General features: G+C 36.6%; 1 protein-coding gene and 1 pseudogene across 1 annotated transcript in view; both read left to right on the top strand.

Moving 5' to 3' along the window:
- C2CD6 (C2 calcium dependent domain containing 6) overlaps positions 1 to 26,780 on the top strand; it is a 75,896-nt gene that overhangs the window by 46,020 nt on the left and 3,096 nt on the right. Inside the window, 6 exon segments of the mRNA XM_055079359.1 lie at positions 21,963 to 22,037; positions 23,125 to 23,449; positions 23,452 to 23,642; positions 23,858 to 25,043; positions 25,046 to 25,148; positions 25,150 to 26,779. Of these exon segments, the coding sequence (XP_054935334.1) occupies positions 21,963 to 22,037; positions 23,125 to 23,449; positions 23,452 to 23,642; positions 23,858 to 25,043; positions 25,046 to 25,148; positions 25,150 to 26,779 (3,510 nt within the window).
- LOC102989575 (WASH complex subunit 3-like) lies at positions 10,021 to 11,510 on the top strand (annotated as a pseudogene).

Raw genomic sequence — 26,780 nt, 5'->3', positions numbered from 1 at the left:
CAAGAGGGAAGAGATATGGGAACATATGTATATGTATAACTGATTCACTTTGTTATAAAGCAGAAACTAACACACCATTGTAAAGCAATTATACTCCAATAAAGATGTTTAAAAAAAAAAAAAAAGAATCTGCCTGCCAATGCAGGGGACACAGGTTCAATCCCTGGTCTGGGAAGATCCCACATGCCACGAAGCAACTAAGCCTGTGCGCCACAACTACTGAAGCCTGTGCACTTAGTGCCCATGCTCTGCAACAAGAGAAGCCACCTCAGCGAGAAGGCCACACACCGCAGCGAAGAGTAGCCCCTGCTCACCGCAACTAGAGAAAGGCTGCGCGCAGCAATGAAGACCCAATGCAGCCATAAATAAACAAACAAACCAAAAAAACCCAAAACAATGTACTGAAAAACTATAAACCAATGTGAAATCCTAAAAAATATTCAAACAACCCACAGGAAGGTAAGGAAAGAGAAAATAAGGAATGAGGAATAGAGGAAACAAACAGAAAATAAATAACAAAGTGGCAGACTTAAGTCCCAACATGTCATTGATAACTGATATGGAAATTTGGTAAATGATAAATGGTCTAAATACACCATTTAAAAGACACAGTTGAGAGAGAGCAACTAAGATGGCAGAATAGAAGGGCCTGAAGCTCACCTCCTCTCACGAGCACACCAAAGTCACAACAATCTGCAGAATAACCATCATTGAAAAAGACTGGGGACTTCTCTTGTGGTCCAGTGGTTAAGGCTCCACACTCCTAATGCAGGGGACCCAGGTTTGATCCCTGGTCAGGGAACTAGATCCCGCATGCCGCAACTAAGAGCCTGCATGCTGCAACTAAAAGATACTGAATGCCACAACTAAAGATCCCGCATGCCTCAACGCAGAACCTGTATGCCGCAACTAAGACCTGGCACAGCTAATTAATTAATTAATTAAAAGAAAAAACTAAAACCTACCAGAAAAGACCCTCTACAGCTAAAGACATAAAGATGGAACCACAACGAGACTGGTATGAGAGGCGGACTCCAGATATAATAAAACCCCATACTCTCCAGGTGGGTGACCCACAAACTGGAGATAATTATTTTACAGGGGTTCTCCCACAGGAGAGTTCTGAGCCCCATGTTAGGACCCCCAGCCCAGGGGTTTGGCACCAGGGAGAGGAGCTCCCAGAGCATTTGGCTTTGAAGGCCAGTGGGCCTTGATTGCAGGAGTTCCACAGGATTAGGGGGAATAGAGACTGCACTCTTAAAGGGTGCACACAAAATCTGACATGCACTGAGAACAAGGGCAAAAGCAGTAATATGAGAGGAGCCTGGGCCAGACCTACCTGCTGGTCTTAGAGGTCTTCTGGGGAGGCAGGGAGCAGCTGTGGACCACCATGGGGATATAGACACTGGTGGTGGATATATCAGGGAGCATTCATTTGCATGAGTTCTCCTGGAGGCAGACATTTTGGCACCAAGACCTGGCCCCAGCCAACAGCCTGCAGGCTCCAGTGCTGTGATGCCTCAGGCCAAACAACAAACCGGGACGGGAACACAGCCCCACCCATCAGCAGACAGGCTGCCTAAAGACTTCCTAAACCCAAAACTGCCTCTACATATGCCCTGACACATGACCCTGCCCACTAGAGGACCAAGACCCAGCCCCACCCACCAGGGAGCAGTCACCAACCCCTCCCAGCAGGAAACCTGCACAAGCCTGTGCACAGGCTTCAGTAGTTGTGGCGCACAGGCTTAGTTGCTTCGTGGCATGTGGGATCTTCCCAGACCAGGGATTGAACCTGTGTCCCCTGCATTGGCAAGCCTCACCGACCAGGAGGCATACACTAGAAGCAAGAAAACTACAGTCCTGCAGCCTGTAGACGGAGTCCACAGACTCAGTCTGGACACTACCCGGGGACCAGCTGGCCCCTGGCCTTTAGGTGACAAGAGAGGAGTGCACTGCTGGGACACATAGGACATCCCCTACAGAGGGCCACTTCTCCAAGGTTGAGAAACATAACCAACCTACCACATACATAAAAATACAAATAGCAATTTACACAAAGGAATATATTTCAGATGAAGGAACAAGATAAAACCCCAGAATAAGAACTAAGTGACATGGAGATAGGCAATCTAACCAAAATAAGTTCAGAGTAATGATCGTAAAGATGATTAGAGAACTTGGGAGGAGAATGGATGCACAGAGCGAGAAATTAGAAGTTTTTAACAAAGAATTAGAAAATATAAAGAACAACCAAACAGAGTTGAAGAATACAATAACTGAAAGGAAAATACACTAAAATTAATCAATAGTACACTAAATGAGGCAGAAGAACAGATCAGTGAGCTGGAAGACAGAGTAGTGGAAATCACTGCTGCCAAACAGAAGAAAGAAAAAAGAATAAAAAGAAATGGGGACAGTTTAAGACAACAGTTCTGGGACAACATCAAGCACACTAATATTTGCATTAGAGGGTTCCCAGAAGGAGAAGAGAGAGAGAAAGGGCCTGAGAAAGTATTTGAAGAGGAATTATCTGAAAACTTCCCTAACCTGGGGAAGGAAACAGTCACCCAAATTCAGGAAGTGGATAAGAGTTCCATACAGGATAAACCCAAGAAGGAACACACAAAGACACATATTAATCAAACTGACAAAAAATAAAGACAAAGGTAAAATATTAAAAGCAACAAGGGAAAAGCAACAAATAAAATACAAGGGAATCCCCATATGGTTATCAGCTGATTTTTCAACAGAAACTGCAGGCCAGAAGGGAGTGGCACAATGTATTTAAAGTGATGAAAGGGAAGAACCTACCGCCAAGAATACTCTAACCAGCAAGGCTCTCGTTCAGATTTGACAGAGGAGTTTAAAGCTTTACACACAAGCAAAAGCTAAGAGAATTCGGCACCACCAAACCAGCTTTACAACAAATGCTAAAGGAAATTCTCTAGGCAGAAAATAAAAGGACACAACTAGAAACAAGAAAATTACAAATGGAAAAGCTCACTGGTAAAGGCAAACATGCAATAAAGGTAGGAAATCATCCATACACAAATATGCTATCAAAACCAGCAATCATGAGAAGAGGAGAGTACAAATGTAGGATATTGGAAATGCATTTGAAATTAAGAGGCCAGCAACTTAAAACAATCTTGTATATATGTAGACTGTTATATCAAAACCTTATGGTACCTGCAAACCAAAAATCTACAATAGATACACACACAAAAAAGAAAAAGCAATCCAAACACAACTCTAAAGATAGTCATCAAATGACAAGAGAAGAGAACAGAAGAGGAAGGGAAGAAAAAAGACCTATCCAGCTTAGAAGACCTTGTGAACCACCACATGCTCATGGTAAATTAGCATGTTCTCCATAGAGAAATGGTGGTGCATACACAAATAAGAGTTGATCATCAAAGAGCTATCTATTAACCTGCTGAGAAATGCCTTTTCTTTTCCTTTCCTGAGGCTTCAGGAAGCTACCTCTTCCTTGAATAAACCTGTTGAAGGTGGGTAGATTGGCTTGCAGCTTCTCTTAAATGCTGGTATTTGAACTTGGCCTAGGCAAGCACCTCCTGTAATTTACTTTACACTTGGCTGGAATAAGATGATTTTATATTTGGGCTAGGGATAAAGGGAGCTTCTCTTTCCCTCTGGGGACCTATGAAGAATGAGAACATTTACGGTGTGTGCTTTCTTCTCCTTCCCTTGAAAAGAAAGAAAACCACCTTGTGCTGTTTCTCTACCTAGTTCAGGCATGCAGAGCCATTCATCCTGTTTCATGATGCTTAGAATAAAAGGTGTTACAAAAAGCTTGATTTGTTTCTGATAACCCAATGACTGCACATACTTAATAACTGATTTTACTGTAATATTCCTGAATTCAAAAGCATTACTGGTACTTGACATTATTATGTCTTCAGTAAAGAATTAAATCTTAGTTTACTGAGACTCCAGATAAAATAATTCAGACATTTTGTCTAAATTATATGGTGTTTTAAAACCCCAGAAGAAGAACTAGGTGAGGTGGAGACAGGCAATCTACTCGGGAAAGAGTTCAGAGTAATGATCGTAAAGATGATCAAACAACTTGGGAGGAGAATGAGTGCACAGAGTGAGAAATTGGACGTTTTTAACAAATAATTAGAAAATATAAAGAAAAACCAAACAGAATTAAAGAATGAAATAACTGAAATGAAAAATACACTAGAAGGACTCAATAGTAGACTAAGTGAGGCAGAAGGACGGATCAGTGAGCTGGAAGACAGAGTAGTGGAAATCACTGCTGCCAAACAGAAGAAAGAAAAAAGAATAAAAAGAAATGGGGACAGTTTAAGACAACAGTTCTGGGACAACATCAAGCACACTAATATTTGCATTAGAGGGTTCCCAGAAGGAGAAGAGAGAGAGAAAGGGCCTGAGAAAGTATTTGAAGAGGAATTATCTGAAAACTTCCCTAACCTGGGGAAGGAAACAGTCACCCAAATTCAGGAAGTGGATAAGAGTTCCATACAGGATAAACCCAAGAAGGAACACACAAAGACACATATTAATCAAACTGACAAAAAATAAAGACAAAGGTAAAATATTAAAAGCAACAAGGGAAAAGCAACAAATAAAATACAAGGGAATCCCCATATGGTTATCAGCTGATTTTTCAACAGAAACTGCAGGCCAGAAGGGAGTGGCACAATGTATTTAAAGTGATGAAAGGGAAGAACCTACCGCCAAGAATACTCTAACCAGCAAGGCTCTCGTTCAGATTTGACAGAGGAGTTTAAAGCTTTACACACAAGCAAAAGCTAAGAGAATTCGGCACCACCAAACCAGCTTTACAACAAATGCTAAAGGAAATTCTCTAGGCAGAAAATAAAAGGACACAACTAGAAACAAGAAAATTACAAATGGAAAAGCTCACTGGTAAAGGCAAACATGCAATAAAGGTAGGAAATCATCCATACACAAATATGCTATCAAAACCAGCAATCATGAGAAGAGGAGAGTACAAATGTAGGATATTGGAAATGCATTTGAAATTAAGAGGCCAGCAACTTAAAACAATCTTGTATATATGTAGACTGTTATATCAAAACCTTATGGTACCTGCAAACCAAAAATCTACAATAGATACACACACAAAAAAGAAAAAGCAATCCAAACACAACTCTAAAGATAGTCATCAAATGACAAGAGAAGAGAACAGAAGAGGAAGGGAAGAAAAAAGACCTACAAAAACAAATCCTAAACAATTAACAAAATGGCAATAAGAATATACATATCAATAATTACCTTAAATGTAAATGGATTAAATGCTCCAACCAAAATATACAGACTGGCTGAATGGATACAAAAATAAGACCCATATATATGCTGTCTACAAGAGACCCACTTATGTGGTAGATATATACAATGGCATATTACTCAGCCATAAAAAAAAGAATGAAATAATGCCATTTGCAGCAACATGGATGTACCTAGAGATTATCATACTACGTAAGTCAGACAGAGAAAGAGAACTATCATATGATATCACTTATATGTGGAATCTAAAAAGATGATACAAATGAACTTATTTACAAAACAGAAACAGACTCACAGATATAGAAAACAAATTTATGGTTACCATAGCGGAAAGCTGGGGGAGGGATAAATTAGGAGATTGGGATTAACATATACACACTACTATATATAAAGTAGATAATCAAAAAGGACTACTGTACAGCACAGGGAACTCTACTCAATATTCTTTAATAACCTATATGGGAAAAGAATCTGAAAAAGAATGGATATATGTATATGTATAACTAAATCACTTTGCTGTACACTGAAATTAATACAACATTGTAAATCAACTACACCCCCATTAAAAAAATAAAAATTAAATTAAAAAAATAAAAAATAGGGAATTCCCTGGGGGTCCAGTGGTTAGGACTCACTGCTGTCACTGCCAGGGCCCCAGGTTCAGTCCCAAATTTAGTAGATGGAAAGAAATCATAAAGATCAGAGCATAAATAACTGAAATAGAGATGAAGAAAACAATAGAAAAGACCAATGAAACTAAAAGCTGGTTCTTTGAAAAGATAAACAAAATTGATAAACCTTTAGCCAGACTCATCAAGAAACAAAGGGAGAGGGCTCAAATCAATAAAATAAGAAATGAAAAAGGAGAAGTTACAATGAACACCACAGAAATTACAAAGGATCATAAGAGACTACTATAAGCACCTAAATGCCAATAAAATGGACAACCTGGAAGAAATGGACAAACTCTTAGAAACATACAGTCTCCCAAGACTGAACCAGGAAGAAATAGAAAATTTAGACTGACCGATCACAAGTACTGAAATTGAAACTGTGATTTAAAAACTCCCCAAAAACAAAAGTCCAGAACCAGATGGCTTCACAGGCGAATTCTATCAAACATTTAGAGAAGAGTTAATACCTATCCTTCTGAAACTATTCCCAAAAAATTGCAGAAGAAGGAACACTTCTGAACTCATTTTATGAGGCCATCATCCTGATACCAAAACCAAACAAAGATATTAAAAAAAAATTATCGGCCAATATTACTGATGAACATAGACGCAAAAATCCTCAATAAAATACAAGCAAACCGAATCCAACAATACATTAAAAGAATCATGCACCATGATCAAGTGGGATTTATCCCAGGGATGCAAGGATTTTTCAATATCTACAAATCAATCAGTGTGATAAGCCATATTAACAAATTGAAGGAGAAAAACCATATGATCATCTCAAGAGATGCAGAAAAAGCTTTATTGAAGAATAAAAACCATATGATCATCTCAATAGATGCAGAAAAAGCTTTTGACAAATTTCAACACCCATTTATGATAAAAACTCTCCAGAAAGTGGGCATAGAGGGAACATACCTCAACATAATAAAGGCCATATATGACAGATCCACAGCCAACATCGTTCTCAACGGTGAAAAGCTGAAAGCATTTCCTCTAAGATTAGGAACAAGACAAGGATGTCTACTCTTGCCAGTTTTATTCAACATAGCTTTGAAAGTCCTAGTCACAGGAATCAGAGAAGAAAAAGAAATAAAAAGAATTCGAATTGGAAAAGAAGAAGTAAAACTGTCACTGTTTCCAGATGACATGATACTATGCATAGAAAATCCTAAAGATGCTACCAGAAAACTACTAGAGCTCATCAATGAATATGGTAAAGTTGCTGGATACAAAATTAATATACAGAAATCTGTTGCATTTCTATACACTAACAATGAAAGATCAGAAAAAGATATTAAGGAAACAATCCCATTTACTATCACATCAAAACGAATAACATGCCTAGGAATAAACCTCCCTAAGGAGGTAAAAGATCTGTCTCTGAAAACTATAAGACACTGATGAAAGAAATTGAAGACAGAAAGATATACCATGTTCTTGGATTGGAAGAATCAGTATTGTTAAAATGACCATACTACTTAAGGCAATCTGCAGATTCAATGCAATCCCTATCAAACTACCAATGGCATTTTTCACACAGGTAGAACAAAAAGTTTTTAAATTTGTAAGGAAACATAAAAGATCCCAAATAGCTAAAACAATCTTGAGAAAGAAGACTGGAACTGGAGGAATCATGCTCCCTGACTTCAGACTCTACTACAAAGCTACAGCAATCAAAACAGTATGGTAATGGCACAAAAACAGACATAGATGAATGGAACAGGATAGAAAGCCCAGAAATAAACCCACACACTTATGGTCAATTACTCTATGACAAAGGAAGCAAGGATATACAATGAAGAAAATACAGTCTCCTCAATAAGTGGTGCTGGGAAAACTGGACAGCTACATGTAAAGAATGAAATTAGAACATTCTCTAACACCAAACACAAAAATAAACTCAAAATTGATTAAAGACTTAAATGTAAGACCAGATACTATAAAACACCTAGGGGAAAACATAGGCAGAACACTCTTTGACATAAATTGCAGCAATGTGTTTTTGGATCCTTCTCTCAGAGTAATGGAAATAAAGACAAAAAATAAACAAATGGGACCTAATTAAACTTAAAAGCGTTTGCACAGCAAAGGAAACCATAAAACAAAAAGACAATCTATGGACAGGGAGAAAATATTTGCAAATGACATGACCAAAAAGGGATTAATCTCCAAAATATACAAACAGCTCATGCAGCTCAACAAAAAAACAACCCAATCAAAAAATGAGCAGAAGACCTGAACAGACATTTATCCAAAGAAGACATACTGATGGCCAAGAGGCACATGAAAAGATGCTCAACATCACTAATTATTAGAGAAATGCAAATCAAAACTACAATGAGGTATCACTTTTCACCAGTCAGAATGGCCATCATTAAAAAGTCTACAAATAATAAATGCTGGAGAGGGTGTGGAGAAAAATGAACCCTGCTACATTGTTGGTAGGAATGTAAATCGATACAGCCACTATGGAGAATAGTATGGAGGTTCCTTAAAAAACTAAAAATAGAGCTACCATATGATCCAGCAATTCCACTCCTGGGCATATATCCGGAGAAAACTCTAATTTGAAAAGATACATGCACCGCAATGTTCATAGCAGCACTATTTACAATAGCCAAGACATGGAAGCAACCTATTTGTCTATCAACAGATGATGAATGGATAAAGAAGATGTGGTAGGTAGATAGAGATATAAAATGGAATATTACTCAGCCATTGAAAAGGATGAAATAATGCCATTTGCAGCCACATGGATGGACCTAGAGATTATCATACTAACTGAAGTAAGTCAGAGAGAGAAAGACAAATATCATATTATATCACTTATATGTGGAATCTAAAAAATGATACAAAGGATCTTATTTACAAAACAGAAATAAGCTCACAAACATAGAAAACAAACTTATGGTTATCAAAGGGGATAGTGTTGGGTGGGGGTGAGATAAATTTGGAATTTGGGATTAACATATACACACTACTATATATAAAATAGGTAAACAGCAAGATCTACTGTATAGCACAGGGAACTATACTCAATATCTTGTAATAACCTACAATGGAAAAGAATCTGAAAAATTTTATATATATATATGTATGTATAACTGAATCACTTTTTGTACACTTAAAACTAACACAACATTGTAAATTAACTATACTTCAATTAAAAAAAAAAAAAAGACAGGGCCTTCCCTAGTGGTCCAGTGGTTGAGAATCCTCCTTCCAATGCAGGGGACATGGGTTCAACCCCTGTCAGGGAACTAGGATCCCACATGCTATGGGACAGCTAATCCTGCACACAGCTAGAGAGCTCGCATGCCGCAATTACAGAGCCCACGCGCTCTGGAGCCCATGTGCCATAACTAGAGAGAAGCCCGCACACCACAACTAGAGAGAAGCCCACACACCACAACGAAAGATCCAGCATGCTGCAGCTAAGACCCAACACAGCCAAAAAAAAAAAAAAAGACAGCAGTGTGAATCAAAAACATGATCCAACAACATGTTGTCCACAAGAAATTGACTTCAAATATCAGTGCAATGACATACGTAAACTAAAAGCAAAAGAATGGGAAAAGATGTGACTTCAAAATTTAATCATTAAATGCAACAAGGGCTATATTAATATCAAATAAAGTAGATAGACTTACGTGCAAAGAAAATTACTAGAGATAAAGAGGAACGTTATATAATACAAGTGTCACTCCACCAGGAAGACATAACAATACTAAAGTAACAAAGCATGACATTACATGATAGAGCTGAAAGAGGAAATAAAATCCACCCTTATAGTTGGGGATGTCAACACCTCACTCTCAGTAAATATAGAACTACTAGACAGAAAATCAGCAAGAATATAGAACACCTTAACAACACGATAAACCAACAGGATCTAACTGACTATCCAACAATAGCAGAGTACACAGTGTTTTCAAGTGCCCATGGAACATTCACCAAGATAGGCCACATCCTAGACCATAAAACCAAGTTCAGCACATTTAAAATAATTAAAACTATATGAAGTGGTGCTGTCTGACTGTAATGGAATATAGGGAGTTCAAGGGATTTGGGGGCTGATCAAGGAAAACCATTTGACCAGGAGGTGGCAGTAGCACACACAGCTTTATTTGAGTGACACTTTGACAGGTTTGCATGTGGGGGAAGTCTCTCACAGCATGAGACCATCTAGAGGCTACCGCACAAGAGGCCAATACTCAGAGGGAGAGAAGGACAAGGAAATTCCTAGAGGAGAGGGATATCAGAGAGGGGGTTACATCTCTAGGTGATTTCACTCAGCAGCCTGAAAGGGAGTCTCTGGGTCAGGAACCCCTAAAGGCAGCAGAGTCTTGGGGTCTTTATAACCCCAGGTTTTATTTTACCTATGGCTAGTGTATGCTGGGCACAGTTTTTTGAGTACATAAAGCAGGCAGGCTCTAAATAGTTAAAAATCTGCTTATTTGGTTGTGTTTAAAATAATTGGATGTGTACAAATTTTAGTCTGGTGCTGGCAGACTTTTGAGCTAATGGGTCTCAGCCTGCTGTGAATAAGTAAACAACCTGGGGTGGGTGGGGTGGCAATATACAGAGGCCATCTTTGTCTTGCATACAGAACACAGAATCAAATGAGAAATCAATAACAGAAAGACAACAGGAAAATCTCCAAACACTTGGAAATTTTAAAACACACTTCTAGATAATCCTTGGGTCAAAGAGGAAATCTCAAATGGAATAAAAAATACATAGAATAAAAATGAACATACAACATATCAAAATTGATAAGACAGTTAAAACAGCAGCACTGAGAGAAATGTATAGCACTAAATGCATACATTGGAAGAGGAAAACTTTCAAATTAATAAACTAAGCTCCCACACCTCAAGAGCTTAGAAAAAGAAGGAGCAAAATAAATACAAAAAGATGAATGAAGGAAATAATAAAGAACAGAGAGGAGAGGGATGAGGATGGGCTTCCTCTCATGGGGTCAGGCATAGACCTGACTAAGGTGCCAAATGTTCAACAGAACAGAACGGTGGCATTTCTAAACCAATTTGTGGTGCACAGTGTACAGTTTCGCAACCGATTTTCTACAGTTTGTGAGGAGAAACTGGCAGACCTTTCTCTTTGTATCCAGCAAATTGAAACATCTCTCAATATTTTAGATGCAAACTTGTCATCTATCCCAGGGCTAGATGATGTCACGTTTGAAGTATCTCCTATAAGTGTCACTAGGATCACAAATGAAACACATTCTGAAACCACTTCAGAGCAATCACAGCAGAACAGTTTACAAGACTCTGGACCACAGGAAAGTGAAGTAACACCAGAAAATAACTGTAGCCAAGGATCTAAGATATGCCAGATATCTCAAAATTGGTGGGTGTTCCAGTGATGGCAATAAGAAACAAAATGATATCGGAAGGACTAGACCCAGATCTTCTAGAGAGGCCAGATGCTCCAGTGCCTGATGGTGAAGGTGAAAAAAATATAGTAGAAAGTTCAGACAGCAAATCTTCTTTTAGTGACTAAGCTTAATTTTTATAACAATTACATATACATGTGTTGGTGCACATTTACATTCTATAAGAAAGGCAGCCTGAACTTTAACTCAGTCATAAAAACATCACATGGCTACATATCCACCACCAAGCTTCCTCTATGTTAAAAAATAAATAAATAAAGCATTTACAAGAAAAAAAAAAACGCAGAAATCAGTGAAACTGAAAACTAAAAAATAATAGTAGAGAAAAATCAATGAAACAAGAAAGCTGGTTCTTCAAAATAATCCATAAAATTGATAAACCTCTAACAAGACTGACAAAGGTAAAAAGAGAGAAGATGCAAATCACCAAAATCAGGAATGAAACCTAATATACCACTACATACATATATGCAACCATTAAAAAGATAACAAGGACATACTACAAAAAGTTTTATGCTCATAAATTAGAAGAAATGGACCAAGTCCTGAAAACCACATACTAAATCAAGATGAATTAAACTGAATAGTCCTGTAGCCATTAAAGAAATTGAATTGGTAATTTAAAAGTTCCTGGAAAAGAAGTGTCCAGGCCCAGATGGTTTCACAGGAGAATTTTACTAACATTAAAAAAAAAAAAAAAAAACCCACTAATTGAACACAACCTATTCTGAGAGAGAAGAGGAAGGAACACTTTCCAACTCATTTTATGAAGCTAGTATTACTCTGATACCAAAACTAGATAAAGACATTACCAAAAAAAGAAAACTACAGACTAATATCTCTTATGAACTTAGATGCATAAATCTTCAACCAAATATTAGCACACCAATACTGTAATGTATAAAAAGAACGATATACCATGACAAATGGTAAGTATTTCAGGTGTGCAAGGCTGGTTCAGCATTTGAAAATCAATCCATGTAACCTATGATATCAACAGAATAAAGGAGAAAAACCATATGATCATATCAATTGATACAAAAAAAAGTTCTTCACAAAATTCAACACCCAATCATGATATAAAACTCTCGACAAAGTAGTATTAGAGGGTAAATTCTTCAACTTGATAAAGAGCATCTACAAGACCTCCATATTACATTATACTTAATGTTGAAAGACTGAATGCTTTCTTTCCAGGATCAGGAACAAGGCAAGGATGTCTGCTCTTATTATTCTTTTTCAATATAATACTGTAAGTTTTAGCCATTGTAATAGAGCAGAAAAGGGAAATAAAAGTCACACAGATCGGAAAAGAAGAAATCAAATTGTCTCTATTTTCAGATGAAAAAGTTATCTATGTAAAATAGCAAGGAGTCTACAAAAAAAAACTACTAGAACTAGTAAGTGAGTTGAGCAGTTTGAAGGATAAAAATTCCAAATGCAAAAATCAACAGCATTTTAACACTCAGCCATAAAAAAGAATGAAATAATGCCATTTGCAGCAACATGGATGGACCTAGGGATTATCATACTAAGTGAAGTAATGCAGGCTGAGAAGGACAAATATCATATGATATTGCTTATATGTGGAATCTCAAAAAAACGATACAAATGAACTTATTTACAAAACAGAAATAGAACCACAGACGCAGAAAACAAATTTACAGTTACCAAAGGGGAAGGTGGAGGGAGGGATAAATTAGGCGTTTGGGATTAACATGTACACAGTACTATACATAAAATACATAAGCAACAAGGTTCTACCATATAGCACAGGGAACTATACTCAATATTTTGTAATAACTTATAAGGGGAAAGAATCTAAAAAAGAATATATATATATATATATATATATATACACACATACACACAAATGAATCACTTTGCTATACACCTGAAGCTAACACAACATTGTAAATCAACTATACTTCAATTTTTAAAAATCAGCAGCATTTCTACATACTAACATGGACATGTGTAAACAAAAATTTTAAACACAATAACATTTATAGTAATTCCAAAGAAAACTAAATACTTTTAAATCTAACAAAACATGTACAGGATCTAGATGATAAAAATCACAAAATGTTGATGGAAGAAGTCAAAGACCTAAATAAATAGAGAGACATACCATATTCATGAATTGGAAAACAACATAGTAAAGATGTTAGTTCTCCCCAGATTGACCTATAGATTTAATGTAATTTCTATCTAAATACCAGCTCCTTGTAAATATAGACAAGATCATTCTAAAATGTGTATAGAAAGGCACAGGTCCTAGAATAGCTAAAATCATCTTTAAAAAGAAGAAAATGGGAGGAATCACTTTACCTAAATAAGGCCTACTAGGTACAGTAATCAAGCTACAATAATCAAGAGTCAAGATAGTGTGGTATTAGAGGAGAGAGAGACACAAAGATCAATGGAACAGAATAGACATCCCTGAAACAGACCCACAAAAGTATGCCCAACTGATTTTTGACAATGATGCAAAAGCAATTTAATGGAGGAATGATAGCCTTTTCAAGAAGTAGTGCTGGAGCTATTGCACATCCATGGGCAAACAAAACCAAACCTTGACCTAAGTCTCTTACCTAAAATAAAAAACAATAATAAACTTAAGTGCTGGTGAAATGTAGAGAAATTGCTGATGGGAATTTTAAATTTTATAACCACTCCTGAAAACAGTTTGGTAGTTTCTCAAAAAACTAAATATGCAACTGCCATGTAACCCAACAATTATACTCTTGGGCATTTATCCCAGAAAGATTAAGTCTTATGATCACACACACAAAAACACCGTGAACACAAATATTTATAGCAGCCTTATTCATAGTAGCCAAAAAGTGGAAACAACACAAATGTTCTTTGATTGGTGAACAAAATAAACTGTGCTACCTCCATGCCATGGAATAATACTCAACGATACAAAGGAACTTTGATACATACAACAACCTGGATGAATTTCCAGAGAATTATACTGAGTGAAAAAAAGCCAATCCCCAAATGTTATATGCTATATGACTTCAGTTATATGAAATTCTGGAAATTACAAAATTATAAATGTAGAACAAGTAAGTGGTTGCCAGGCATTAAGTAGGAGGTGGAGACAGGAAAGAAATGGGTATGACTCTAAAAGGACATTAGGGATCCTTGTGGAAATGTCTGCATCTTAACTGTACAATGTCAATATCCTGGTTGTGATATTGATATTACATAGTTTTGCAAGATGTTACTATTGAGGGAAACTGGATAAAAGGTAATGGTCAAGAGTTTAATTTTTTAAAAAGAAAACTTACCTTAAATATTTTTCTTAAGGGTGGTAGTCAGACCTGTATATGACAGATAAAACTAAATTAAGTTGAACAAGATAAATTCAGTGGGTAACCCATAAAACATAGGTTACATAAAATCAACAGACTTAGAAAGTTGAAAGAATCTATCACCTAGGGCAACAGGCTTATAAATTGAAGACATATCAGAGTTCTAGAACAAATTCCTAAAAGTCTAAGCTAATTGCTTCATAAACAAGTCACAAAATCTTCAGAATCTACGGTAAAATAAACTTTGAAGTTAGAAGTTAAAAGAAGAATTTTTTATGAACCAAGGTAGACAGTGTGTTAAAGAAATGCAGTATTTTGAGACAAACTTCTGGAGTGCTAATCTGAATTGGAAAGGACTAACATCTCTTTCAACTCATAGCTGATTCAGGTGACAGTCTTTCAATAGTTCCTTCACATTTTTAGAGCCCCTTCATAAATTAAGATTTTCAAGATATAGCTTAATAAGTTTCTATTTAAACCCTGACAATGACAGGATGCTAAATCATTTCCCCAAAGGTCAGGGTGGAAGAAAGGTAGGGGGGTGGGGAATTTAATTTTATCTACCAATGAAAAGCAGTGTTTGTTGATGGTAAGAGAATTAGGAATAGGAAACTAGAATATAGGAAAAAGAGCTTGGATTTTACAGTAAGAAATATCTAGGTTCAAATCCAGATTCTTCCACTACCATGGTCACATAACTTTGGGCAATTTACATCTGACTTTAAGTTTTCTCATCGCAAAATAAGTATACTATCATCTATTTCAAAGAATTTTAAAGGGTTTGGAACATAATAGTCACTTGCTAAATGTTAAGTATTATCTTTATTCACCTATACAAGTATATTATAGGATAAATATGAGAAGCAGAATTGTTGGATCAAAGTATATGAGCAGATTTACTTTTGATAGATACTACCAGATTATCTTTTAAACCAGATTTACTTATTTGCATTTGCACCCAAAATGTAGGAAAATATCCATTATCTCACAGCCTGGTCATTTTTGTTTTTGTTAATTTGATGCACAAAAATGATATTCTAGGGCTTCCCTGGTGGCGCAGTGGTTGGGAGTCCACCTGCCGATGCAGGGGACACGGGTTCATGCCCCGGTCCGGGAAGATCCCACATGCCGCGGAGCGGCTAGGCCCGTGAGCCATGGCCACTGAGCCTGTGCGTCTGGAGCCTGTGCTCCGCAACGGGAGAGGCCACAACAGTGAGAGGCCCACGTACCACAGAAAAAAAAAAAAAAAAAAGATATTCTATTGATTTGCATTTTCCTTAGAATTAATGAGTGAACAGTTTTCATGTGCTTATCCATTTGTATTTCTGTTATTTGACTGTTTATAATCTCTGCTCATATTTACAAATTGGGTTGTGTTTATTTATGTGTGAAAATGCTTTATGTATTTTGAATAAAAACGCTTTGTTATCTATGCTGTTTGTTATCTACATTTTTTTTTTACTTCTTCAGAGTCCTTATAGAAATTTGAACTGTTTATGTGGTCAAATCTGGCCGCTTTTCCTTTGTGGCTGTTAGTTTATATCTTGTTTAGATTATCCTTCCCCTCTCCAAGATTATGTCAGCATTCTCCTAGCTGTTTTTCTATGTATACTTTTTTATATTTAAATATTTCATCCATCTATACTTAATTTTTTTGGTATGAGGTAAAGATCTATTGATAATTTTGCTGAAGTGGATAGATGATTACCTCAACGCTATTTATTAATTGTTCACATAGTTAACATGTTTTTGTCTGTCAGTATCCCTTCTTGAGGATAATATCCTCAGTCCTTTGTGTAGTTGGCAAACTTGACCCTCTGCCTCTGTGGCAACAAGGATGACCATGTAGTTTGATATAAAAATATTAAGAGGGACTTTCCTGGTTGTCCAGTGGTTAAGACTCCACGCTTCCGCTGCAGGGGGCACGGGTTCAATCCCTGGTCAGGGAACTAAGATCCCGCGTGCTGCAGGGCGAAGCCAAAAAACTAATACTAATTTAATTTAATTTAATTTTAAAAAATAAACATATTAAGACAAGTCTCTATATAATGTTGATTTCATAAGGAATATGTTAAAAATAAAATTAAATAATAGAATGAGTATGAAAGAAAATAAGTGTGAAAAGTCAATACTTTTTTTAATAATAGAATTTAGTGTATGAAATCAACATTATATGGAATTTCCACTTAAAGGACAAATTAAGCACAGTTTTGGCATTAATATCTCACCTCTTTTAAAGAAGACATACAGATGGCTAGTAGGCACATGAAAAGATGCTCAACATCACTAATTATTAGAGAAATGCAAATCAAAACTGCAGTGAGGTACCACCCTACACCGGTCAGAATGGCCATCATTAAAAAGTCTACAAATAACAAATGCTGGAGAGGGTGTGGAGTAAAGGGAACCCTCCTACACTGTTGGTGGGAATGTAAGTTGGTGCAGACACTATGGAAAACAGTATGGAGTTTCCTCAGAAAACTAAAAATAGAATTACCATATGATCCAGCAATCCCACTCCTGGGCATATACCCAGACAAAACTATAATTCAGAAAGATACACGCACCCTTATGTTTTGTTTTGTTTTTTGCGATACGCGGGCCTCTCACTGTTGTGGCCTCTCCCGTTGCGGAGCACAGGCTCCGGACGCACAGGCTCCGGACGCACAGGCTCAGCGGCCATGGCTCACGGGCCTAGCTGCTCCACGGCATGTGGGATCTTCCCGGACCGGGGCACGAATCCGTGTCCCCTGCATTGGCAGGCGGACTCTCAACCACTGCACCACCAGGGAAGCCCTTATGTTTTGTTTTTTGAGCACTTTCATACTTTTTAGTTCTATAAGATGTTCCAGGCTTATACTGTATTCTTCTTACCCCAGTCCTAGAATCAATAATTTCTACATGGAGTCCTGGTTATTTTACTGGAGAATATTTATAAATCAAGCTCTGTGCACTGGGTGTACTTGTTGCTACTGTGTTAAATTTCTTCATATTTGTGATTTTTCTAGTTTCCTTCTATTATTGATTTCTAGCTTCATTCCACTGTGGAAGAATAGACAGTGTGTGTGGAAGTTGTTGATCAGTTAAGAATTATATTTATCTGTGAGTAACAAAAATTTAGAAACACTGCCTTATATAATGGTGCAGTGGTTTCATGATGTCATCATGGACTCATGTGTCTTTTCTTTCTGGAATCTATCTTCAGCATATTCATGTCAGTGTACAGTAACACAAAGTGGACTCTGTACTTCCAGGAATCACAATCTATTCCAGGCAGGAAGAAGGAAAGGAATAAAGGTCAATTAAGTACCTGTCAGCTCAGTCTGCCTCTGTTTTAAGATATTCTGTCAGAAGCTTCTCCCGACAACTTCCAATTATATGTAGGTGGCCAGAACCTTGTCACATGGCCACTCCTGGTCTTTTAAAGGAGGCTGGAAGATGCAGCTTTTTGAGTAAGGGTTTTTGCCCCTAAAAAAATTGAGGTTCTTGAGATAATATGTATTTTGGGAAAGTAACTCTCATTCTCTGTCACAGGGAGCAAGAGACTAGTTAAGAGACTATTGTTGGGAAGAGATGATGGTCGCTTGTGCTACAGTGGTAGTAGGTGGTGGTCGGATATGATTGGATACTTGATATATTTTGAAGCCAGTAGCCACAGAACTTAATGCTGGGTTATATATGAAAAGAAGAAGGAGGAGAGATAGGGTGACACTAGGTCACTAGGTCATTATTAGACCAGATAGGTTTCTGGTCTAATAATTCAGTAGATGGTAGCACCATTACCTGAGATGAGGAAAAACAGAGAAAAGCCAAGGTTTTGTGTTTTTTTTGAGGGGGGAGGGGAGCAGGGTGGTAATCTAGAATCCTATTATGTATACATTAAATTTGACAAGCCTATTATATAGCTAAGTGGAAATCAATAATACCCTTTTAGATATTTCTGAAGATGCTATTTAGAATCTTTTCCAAGGGTCATCCTCCCCCTACATTCCTCAGAAATAGCTCTATTTACTCTGGGGTTAGTTCTGTTTATTCTTACTGATCCTTCACTTACATGTGCTGATTTTCCTCATATCTGATGAGCTTTGTTGGCTCACTGTATATTTGTGAATGAAGGAATATGTTGGTTGTATAGGTATTCTCTGTGTGACAGGCCAGCTTCCCTGGAGGGTATATGGAGGTGGAAGAGGGCAGGCAGGATGGCTGGAGATCCTACAACATTTCCCAAGAACCAGTGTATTCCTCTCCTGAATAGAACTTTCTTTCCTTCCTTTTTATCCCCCTTCAGTTATCTGATGTGAAAATGTGAGTGGCTGTAAGCTCTGCTCTGCTGCTCTGCCAAGGCTCAAAACTCATACAGGGTCCCCACCTAGGCAGATTGCACATTTTCTCAGAGAGCAGTTTTGGTCTTGCTTGTTTTGTTGTTGTTTGTTTTGGTGTTTGGTGAGTGATTGGGGAAAGACAATGCTGCCAGCAATGTATGCTCTGTTTGCACTGAGAAAGAGAACAGTGATAAAGAAGGGTCCAAGTGATCCAGCTGTTCCAAATGCAGCTTTTTAATTCATACTAAGACAATTGCACCATCATCTGATTCTCTTTGTATATGTTGACCTTGAATTTATTGCTTCTCAGGCCTACCTGATTTCTGTTATTTAAAGCTCTGGTTTTCTTTCTTTCTTTTTTTTTTTATTAATTAATTATTTTTGGCTGCATTGGGTCTTTGTTGCTGCGTGCTGGCTTTCTCTAGTTGTGGCGAGCAGGGGCTATGCTTTGTTGCGGTGCCGGGCTTCTCATTGCGGTGGCTTCTCTTGTTGCAGAGCACGGACTCTAGACGCACAGGCTTCAGTAGTTGTGGCACGTGGGCTCACGTGGGCTCTAGAGCACAGGCTGAGTAGTTGTGGCACCCGGGCTTAGTTGCTCTGCAGCATGTGGGATCTTCCCGGAGCAGGACTCGAACCCATGTCCCCTGCATTGGCAGGCGGATTCTTAACCACTGTGCCACCAGGGAAGTCCCAAAGCTCTGGTTTTCTTGATGGGGGTTTTCCATTAAGTCAATCCATCTGCTTTCCTATTTTCCAAACTTTCTTAACTTTCTGGATCTTGGTGTGTTACCTGACTGATTTCCAGTATTCCAATGGGATTTGTTAACCAAAATTTCAGAAATGGAGACCTGATTGAAATAAAAGGTGTTTATTTGAGGTTTGTTAGGACTGCAGCCTGGGAGACACATATTCAAGCACTTGAATTGTGTTCCACTGGACTACAAAGTGGGGGAGACTTTATAAAGGGAAAAACTGCAAGGTTACATTTAGTTACACAAGTTGTTTATCAAAATTATGATTGGAGCAGCCAAGAAGTAAGGGTGCTTGTTAAGTAAGGATTGGTTGGGGTCTGAAATGGTTGCATAATTACAAGGAGAGACCTTAAGACCATAAATTTACAGCTGGCAAGTATTGTTCTGAATACTGCTGATGGTGTCCTTGGGTCTGGTACAGTGCAGAGAAAGTTCAGGTTTTCAATGGTGCAGAGACCACTGAATGAGACCAGATCTTATCTGAGGCAAGATCCTCAATGGCCACCTGACTCTGTTTTTGTATGCCTGAACCATGATTACTCCATTATAATTTCAATTTGTCAACAGATTTTTCTTTTGGAAATATTATTTTCTGTTAATTTACTGGAACTTTGGGGAGGTAGGAGAAAGTAAATGCACATGTTCAGTCTACCATGTTGAAGCTCCTGTATTGGCTTCTTTTTTTGTCCTTTTCTAGCATCCTATCATTTCCCTCTCACATAACTATCCTGGATTTTTTAACTAACAAAAGTATTGTATGTTCATCTAATCAATAACACAGAGTTAAACAGAGTAAAAGTTAATTGCGTCCTCTTTCCTCTCCTCCAGAGTCACTCCCTTGAGAAAACAATGTTAACATTTTGTATTTTTTCATATATTTTTCCATGCTTATATTAGGGGGGAGTTTTTATTTATTTGTTTTGTGTGTTTTATAAAAATGAGATCATATTTTTTCTACTTTTTCTTCCACTTCCTCGTCATACATATTTCATTTATTTTTAATTTTAATTTTCTACTAAATTCATTTAAGGCAATAAGCTTTCAAATGTTAGAATTTAAACTGTTTTTAAGGGAGATTTTGGAAAATTCAGGCAAAGAAAAACAAAATGAGCAAAGGAACAGGTGTGGGAAAGTACGAGATATATTTCTAGAATTCAGAGTTAGACACATTTTCCTGGAGATAAACTATAGTGGGGAATACTGAGATACTTGCAGAAATTATTTAGAGTCAGTGTGTGAGGGCAATGAATAACAAAACGTGGGAAGCTGCTGAAGATTTAAGAATAAAGTCATGTTATTAACTGCTTAAAATTAATGACACTTAAACCAAAAGTATTTCTTATGAAAGCGTCATTCATTGAATTATTTTAACTAACTTGATATATAATGAACCCCTTACAAACTAAAGGAGACAATGTGTAGGAAAGTGGTTTATAGTACTAAGTGTTCTGCAAAGAGATGGTGTCAAGTTTTCTCTAAACATTATGATGTTTTCAAAGCACCATTGTCTTTCACTGCAGTCTTGATTGTGTGGTAGTAGGAGCATCAGATGAAAATTTAGGATGCCTAGGATTTAGGCTACTAATCATCTGGTAATTTAGGGCAATAATTTCAACTGCAGATTTTTGTGTAAAACAAAGAGTAGGACTTTATTATCTCTAAAGTGTCATCCATCTCTAAAAAGTCAGTGGTTCTGTGATTCTATAATTGTTCCTGTACACCTTGATTTAGTACGAAGTGTTTCCTTAGGCAGTAAGTACCCATTTAACAATTACAGCTTGAGAGTCATTGAAAATGCTATCTCAGTGTAATATCAGATGCTATTTATTATCTAAAGCATTTCACAACCTTTTAAAATTAGATTACATTTGTTCTAACAGTTCTGTTTTCTTTTCCACTTTTGTTTCTGCTTAAAGTTGCTGAGCATTATTTTGATTTTACACATTCAATAGGGTGAATATTATGGTGTCAGGGAAGCTAAGATTATATATATTTCTGATATAAATTTCTTTTGATTATAGGCAAATTATGGTAGTTATGAGAAAAAATATTTAGTTTTTAAAATGTTTAATATCTTTAATAACTATTGAATGAATAAAATTATTTTGGGAAATATCCTCTCAGTACAAGCAGTCTAAAATTAAGACTTCTCTTTTTATAAGGTGGCTTTTTCACCAAAAAAATACATTTCACCATCTTTCAAACCAGAATATATAGAATTCAAACCGAAATATCAGGTGAGTACTGAGTTTTATCCCATTATCAATTATACTTAAATACTAGGTTTCTCTAATACTTTATGTAATTCAGTGGTTCCAAAACCAGACTACCCAGTAGAAACACTCACCTATCTTTACAAAAATACATATTCCCAGGTCCCACCTCTGACCTAATGAATCTCAGTTTGGAAATGGAGCCTGGAAATCTGTATTTCTCGAAAAACAAAACAAAACAAAAAAACAGGGATTCTTATGCTGTCACCTGGGTATCAATTAGCATTTGAAAACCATATGAACTAAAACAAATACTAGGCTGATTATTTCACGTTTTGCTTTTTTTAAATGGATAATAGAGAAGTTGTATGAACAAAAAGTTTGAATAAGAGACTTCGTTTTCTAGGCTATTTCAATAATAGAATAGCCTGATCCCAGAGCTTACAAAACTGCCTATGGCTATTACACTGACATTTCACTGTAACTGAGAATTTTTTGTACTGTTCTCTACCATTTCTGAGGCCTATATAATATTTATCAAAAAGCAAGTTTCTACTGTAACATGCTAAGGACTAGGTGGAACTCATCATCATTGTTAAAACTCTCAGATTTAAAGGCAGATGATCTGTGTTCCCAAGTCACTCTTTAGAGAATATTTATGATACTTTTAATGGAATATCTACTACTTGCTTTGCATTTAAAAAAAAAATTACCCACATTGCTACTAAAATATTTATATGGATAGGACTTAGATCTTGATGTTAGCCTTTGTCTAAGCAAATGGAGCTAACACTGGAAATCGAGTTCTTAAACAAAAAAACTATTGATGAGTGCCTTTTAAGTGTTTAAAAATATTCCAGGTAGCAAAAAGCTCTTGAACACAACATAGTATCAGAATTAGGAATTTGAAAAGTTTGCATTAAAATTCTCATTATTATTCCAATTTCAAATATTTTAAAATAATTAAAGTTGGTTTTCTCTTTGTAGAAGGTAGGAAGATGAACAGATAAATTGGCAGATTGCTCAAAGAGAATTACTAAAAATTTTATTATAAATTTAAAACAAATGCTTCAGAATTTCTTACCTTTTTTTTTAAATATTACAGTTCCAGAAATTCAACATCAAGAACGGTTTTGATCCTTTTCTAAGGAATATAAACAACAAAATGTCAGTCAAAAAAAGGAAAGACCAAGATATGTTCAAATGTAGAAATATTTTAAGTGCCGAGGTTATAGAGCACGAAGACCAAGATCCTCCTTACCCAACACATTCAAAAACTGCAAGCCCTGCTAATAAAATCTGGCCCCATAATCTTTATATCATCGCAATAAAGGGTTTAGACACTAAGAATAAGTTAGCCAGTGATCCTGGTATCACTGCACTAAAGACTTCAGACCCCTAGAATAAGTTAGTCCATGATCCGGGTATCATCACAATCCTTTAGACACTAAGAATAATTTAGCCCATCATCCTAGTATCGCCACAACAAAGACTTTAGACACTAAGAATAAGTTACAGGAAAGGCTACCAAATGTATCTTTACCAAACTTTGAGGGAGAATCATCAATGACTGGAAAAGTAAATGTAAATAAATGTTGCCTCTCAAAATCATTAAGTCTTACTTCCCATGTAGAAAATTTTTTTTTTTTTTTTTTTTTTTGTGGTACGCGGGCCTCACACTGTTGTGGCCTCTCCCGTTGCGGAGCACAGGCTCCGGACGCGCAGGCTCAGCGGCCATGGCTCACGGGCCCAGCCGCTCCGCGGCATGTGGGATCCTCCCATACCGGGGCGCGAACCCAGCTCCCCTGCATCGGCAGGCAGACGCACAACCACTGCGCCACCAGGGAAGCCCCCATGTAGAAAATTTAAAACAATCAATGATGCTCAAGTTAATTTTAAGTAAAAATGTGCAAGACCTTTCAGATAGATTATTTTCTACACCTGAAGTTTCTATGGACACCGAAGCAAGAAAGAAAAGTCATAGTTCTCCACTTCTGGCTCTTCATGATGAACGACCAAGTAGTTTGGAAGGCAAAGTATTTGAAAAAATTCAAGATTTAAATAGCTGGCTTTCAGAAGGAGACATTTTAAATTCAGAGTCTGTTTTAAACCAAATAATTAAAGATATTCCCGCAGATTCACTTTCAGAAGGTGGACCAGGAAATTCTTCAGAGGTAGAAAAGGAACCTGTCTCTGAAAAACACTTACAGGCTGGTGAGATAGATTTTCCAATTAAAAAAAAGAGTAGTTTCAAAAAGAAACATTTAAAAAGTGAAGTATCTAGCTCCAAACCAGATTTGAATAGCCTTGTATATGATTATGTTATAAAGCAAATATTCACTGCACCGATCTTCTCAGAGTTGGGGATAGGAGTGAAAGAATCGAGTGAGACACAGATAAACTCGCAGAGTCAATTACCCACAGCTTGGGAGAGTTCGCCTTCCAATGTTCTAGTTCACTATGAAGAAAACAATAATGAAATAGAATTTCTGCTGGCCAAATCTGTTATAAGCCAGATAATACAAGCATTTCCTGTAGATACTCTTTTAGAATCGGGGATAATCAAAGTGACAGAATTAGATAAAGAATACCAGAAGAGTTTTTTGCTGTATACAGAGACAGCTTTTGCTGAAGATAAGCCAAAGGATTCCACAGAGTATTATTCAGAAATCAGAAGCAAAACAGAACCTCTTTCAGAGCAGAATATACCCATCATTCACAAAGAAACCACTTCTTTTAATGGAGTTGAATTCATAGACAAAGGCCAAAATAGATCCCCACAAGATTCAAAATATCAGTCGACACCAGATAAAAAAACAGATTTGCCAAGGAATGGTCAGAGGCTTGATAGAGAAGAAAATGATCTAAGTTCTACTTTAGAAAATTTAAGTAACGCACTAATGGGTAAACTTAATAACTCTGATGTAATAATATCCTTTTTGAAAAGCATATTTAATGTATTTTTCAAATATAGTCAGTCTAAAAGCAGACAACCAGAAAAAGAATTAGAAAGACTAATTGAACATCCTTTTCCAAGTCAGAAGACCTTGAAGAAATCAAAGAGAATTTTGATAAAGTAGACAAATTGGACAGAAAACCTATTTTGAATCCAAAGCTGCGTGTATTTCTAGAAGAACTCTGAGTCAGAAATAAAAAATTTAAAATCTGAATTAAGTAAACATATCCAGCATTACCTTGTAGAAAGTCTTTCAGAATCAGGACATATCACCAAAGAGGACTTACCAAAAATCTATCAAAATCTGTATTTGATGAATGAGAAAGTAGAACCAAAAGGGCAAAATATTTTTCTGGAGAAATATTCAGAAACTGTAAAAGAAATCATGTCTTTTGTAAATAATTTTAATCATCATTTCATAGATAAACATTTGGAAATAAAGCTAAGATCTTTTTTAAATGAAATTCTCCAAAACTATTTCCTAAAAAACCTTTCAGACAACAGTTTATTTAAAGACACAGAATCTGAGCCTATACACTCAAATATATCTTCTCTAAGAGCTAAAAGTGCCTCAATATCTTTTCATGAGTTAGGACAAGATATTTCAAGAGGGAGTTTTGGTAGTAGGCTTGAAATAAGCACGAAATATCCCTTAAGTAAATCTCTACAAAACTATCTTATAGCTTTATCAGATAATGAACTCTTAGATCTAAAAGCTGATTTAAGCAAACACCTCCAGAGCCTTTTTATAGAAAAACTGTCAAAATCAGGACTAATCACAGAAAGGCAATTAGAGGGGATAAGCCGGCATATAAATTTGGTTAATTCTACTTCCACACCATTAAAATGTATAAAGCCAGATTTGTCTTTAAGAGATGAAAATCAGTTTGTGGAGGACCATTCAGAAAAGCAAAATAAATATTCAAAAATTGCTCAGAAAACCACTTTACAAAAGGTTTCTGAAGATAGACTTGTAGAAACAGAGTTGACCAAAAAGGAAGAAAAGGAACATTTTTCCTTAGAGAATATTAAAGAAAGTCCATCCATAATTCAGGAACAGAAAAGATACTATCCTAGGGAAGCGAAAATACTGAGTTTAATTAAAGTACAACATTGTTCCAACAAAAATACCCAGGCAATTCCAGTAAATAAGTCATCAGAAAGACTTACAGATACAATGCCTAAGAAACAAAGGAAAGAATACGGTTTCATGCAGTTTCCTCAAGCAGAGAACTGTGATTTTAAAACAGAGATACAAGACCCACATAGTTGGAGTGGTAAATCAAAAATAACTCAATCAAATGCTTGCTTTGAAAAGACACTGAAAATGAAGTCCCTTGACAAAAAGGAGCACAATAACACCTATAAATTGATAGTACAGGAAAAACCTGAAGCAGTACTGTCACCATATCCAAGAATTCCTAATTGCAAGATGCCAAATGAAGATGAGGAATACGTAAACAGACTCACTCTTCCTTCCAGGCAAAGTAATACTCTAACTCGCCTCAATGCAGAGGCTGGAGAGAAATCAAAATTAGAAGACCAGTATCGTCAGAGATTGAAAGGAAATAATAACAATTATAGAAAACAACATTTAGTAACATTTGCACATTACAAAGAAGAAATACAAACTCTTTATATAAAACCAAACAAACTTCGCAACAAAAAATGTGCCAAGGTCCCTGAATCACGATTGCTTAAAGTTTTGATAGCTGAGAAAAACTCAAAACCATCCCTCTTCCCAGAAGTACTAAAGAGAGAAAATCTAAAGCCCAGGGTTCAAAAAGAAAGAGACCATGTCAGCAAACAAA

The sequence above is a fragment of the Physeter macrocephalus genome, chromosome 2 (assembly GCF_002837175.3).
Source record: "Physeter macrocephalus isolate SW-GA chromosome 2, ASM283717v5, whole genome shotgun sequence".
NCBI lineage: Eukaryota > Metazoa > Chordata > Mammalia > Artiodactyla > Physeteridae > Physeter > Physeter macrocephalus.
The sequence above is the reverse complement of the archived record's forward strand: the minus strand, read 5'-3'. Positions and strand labels throughout refer to the sequence as shown.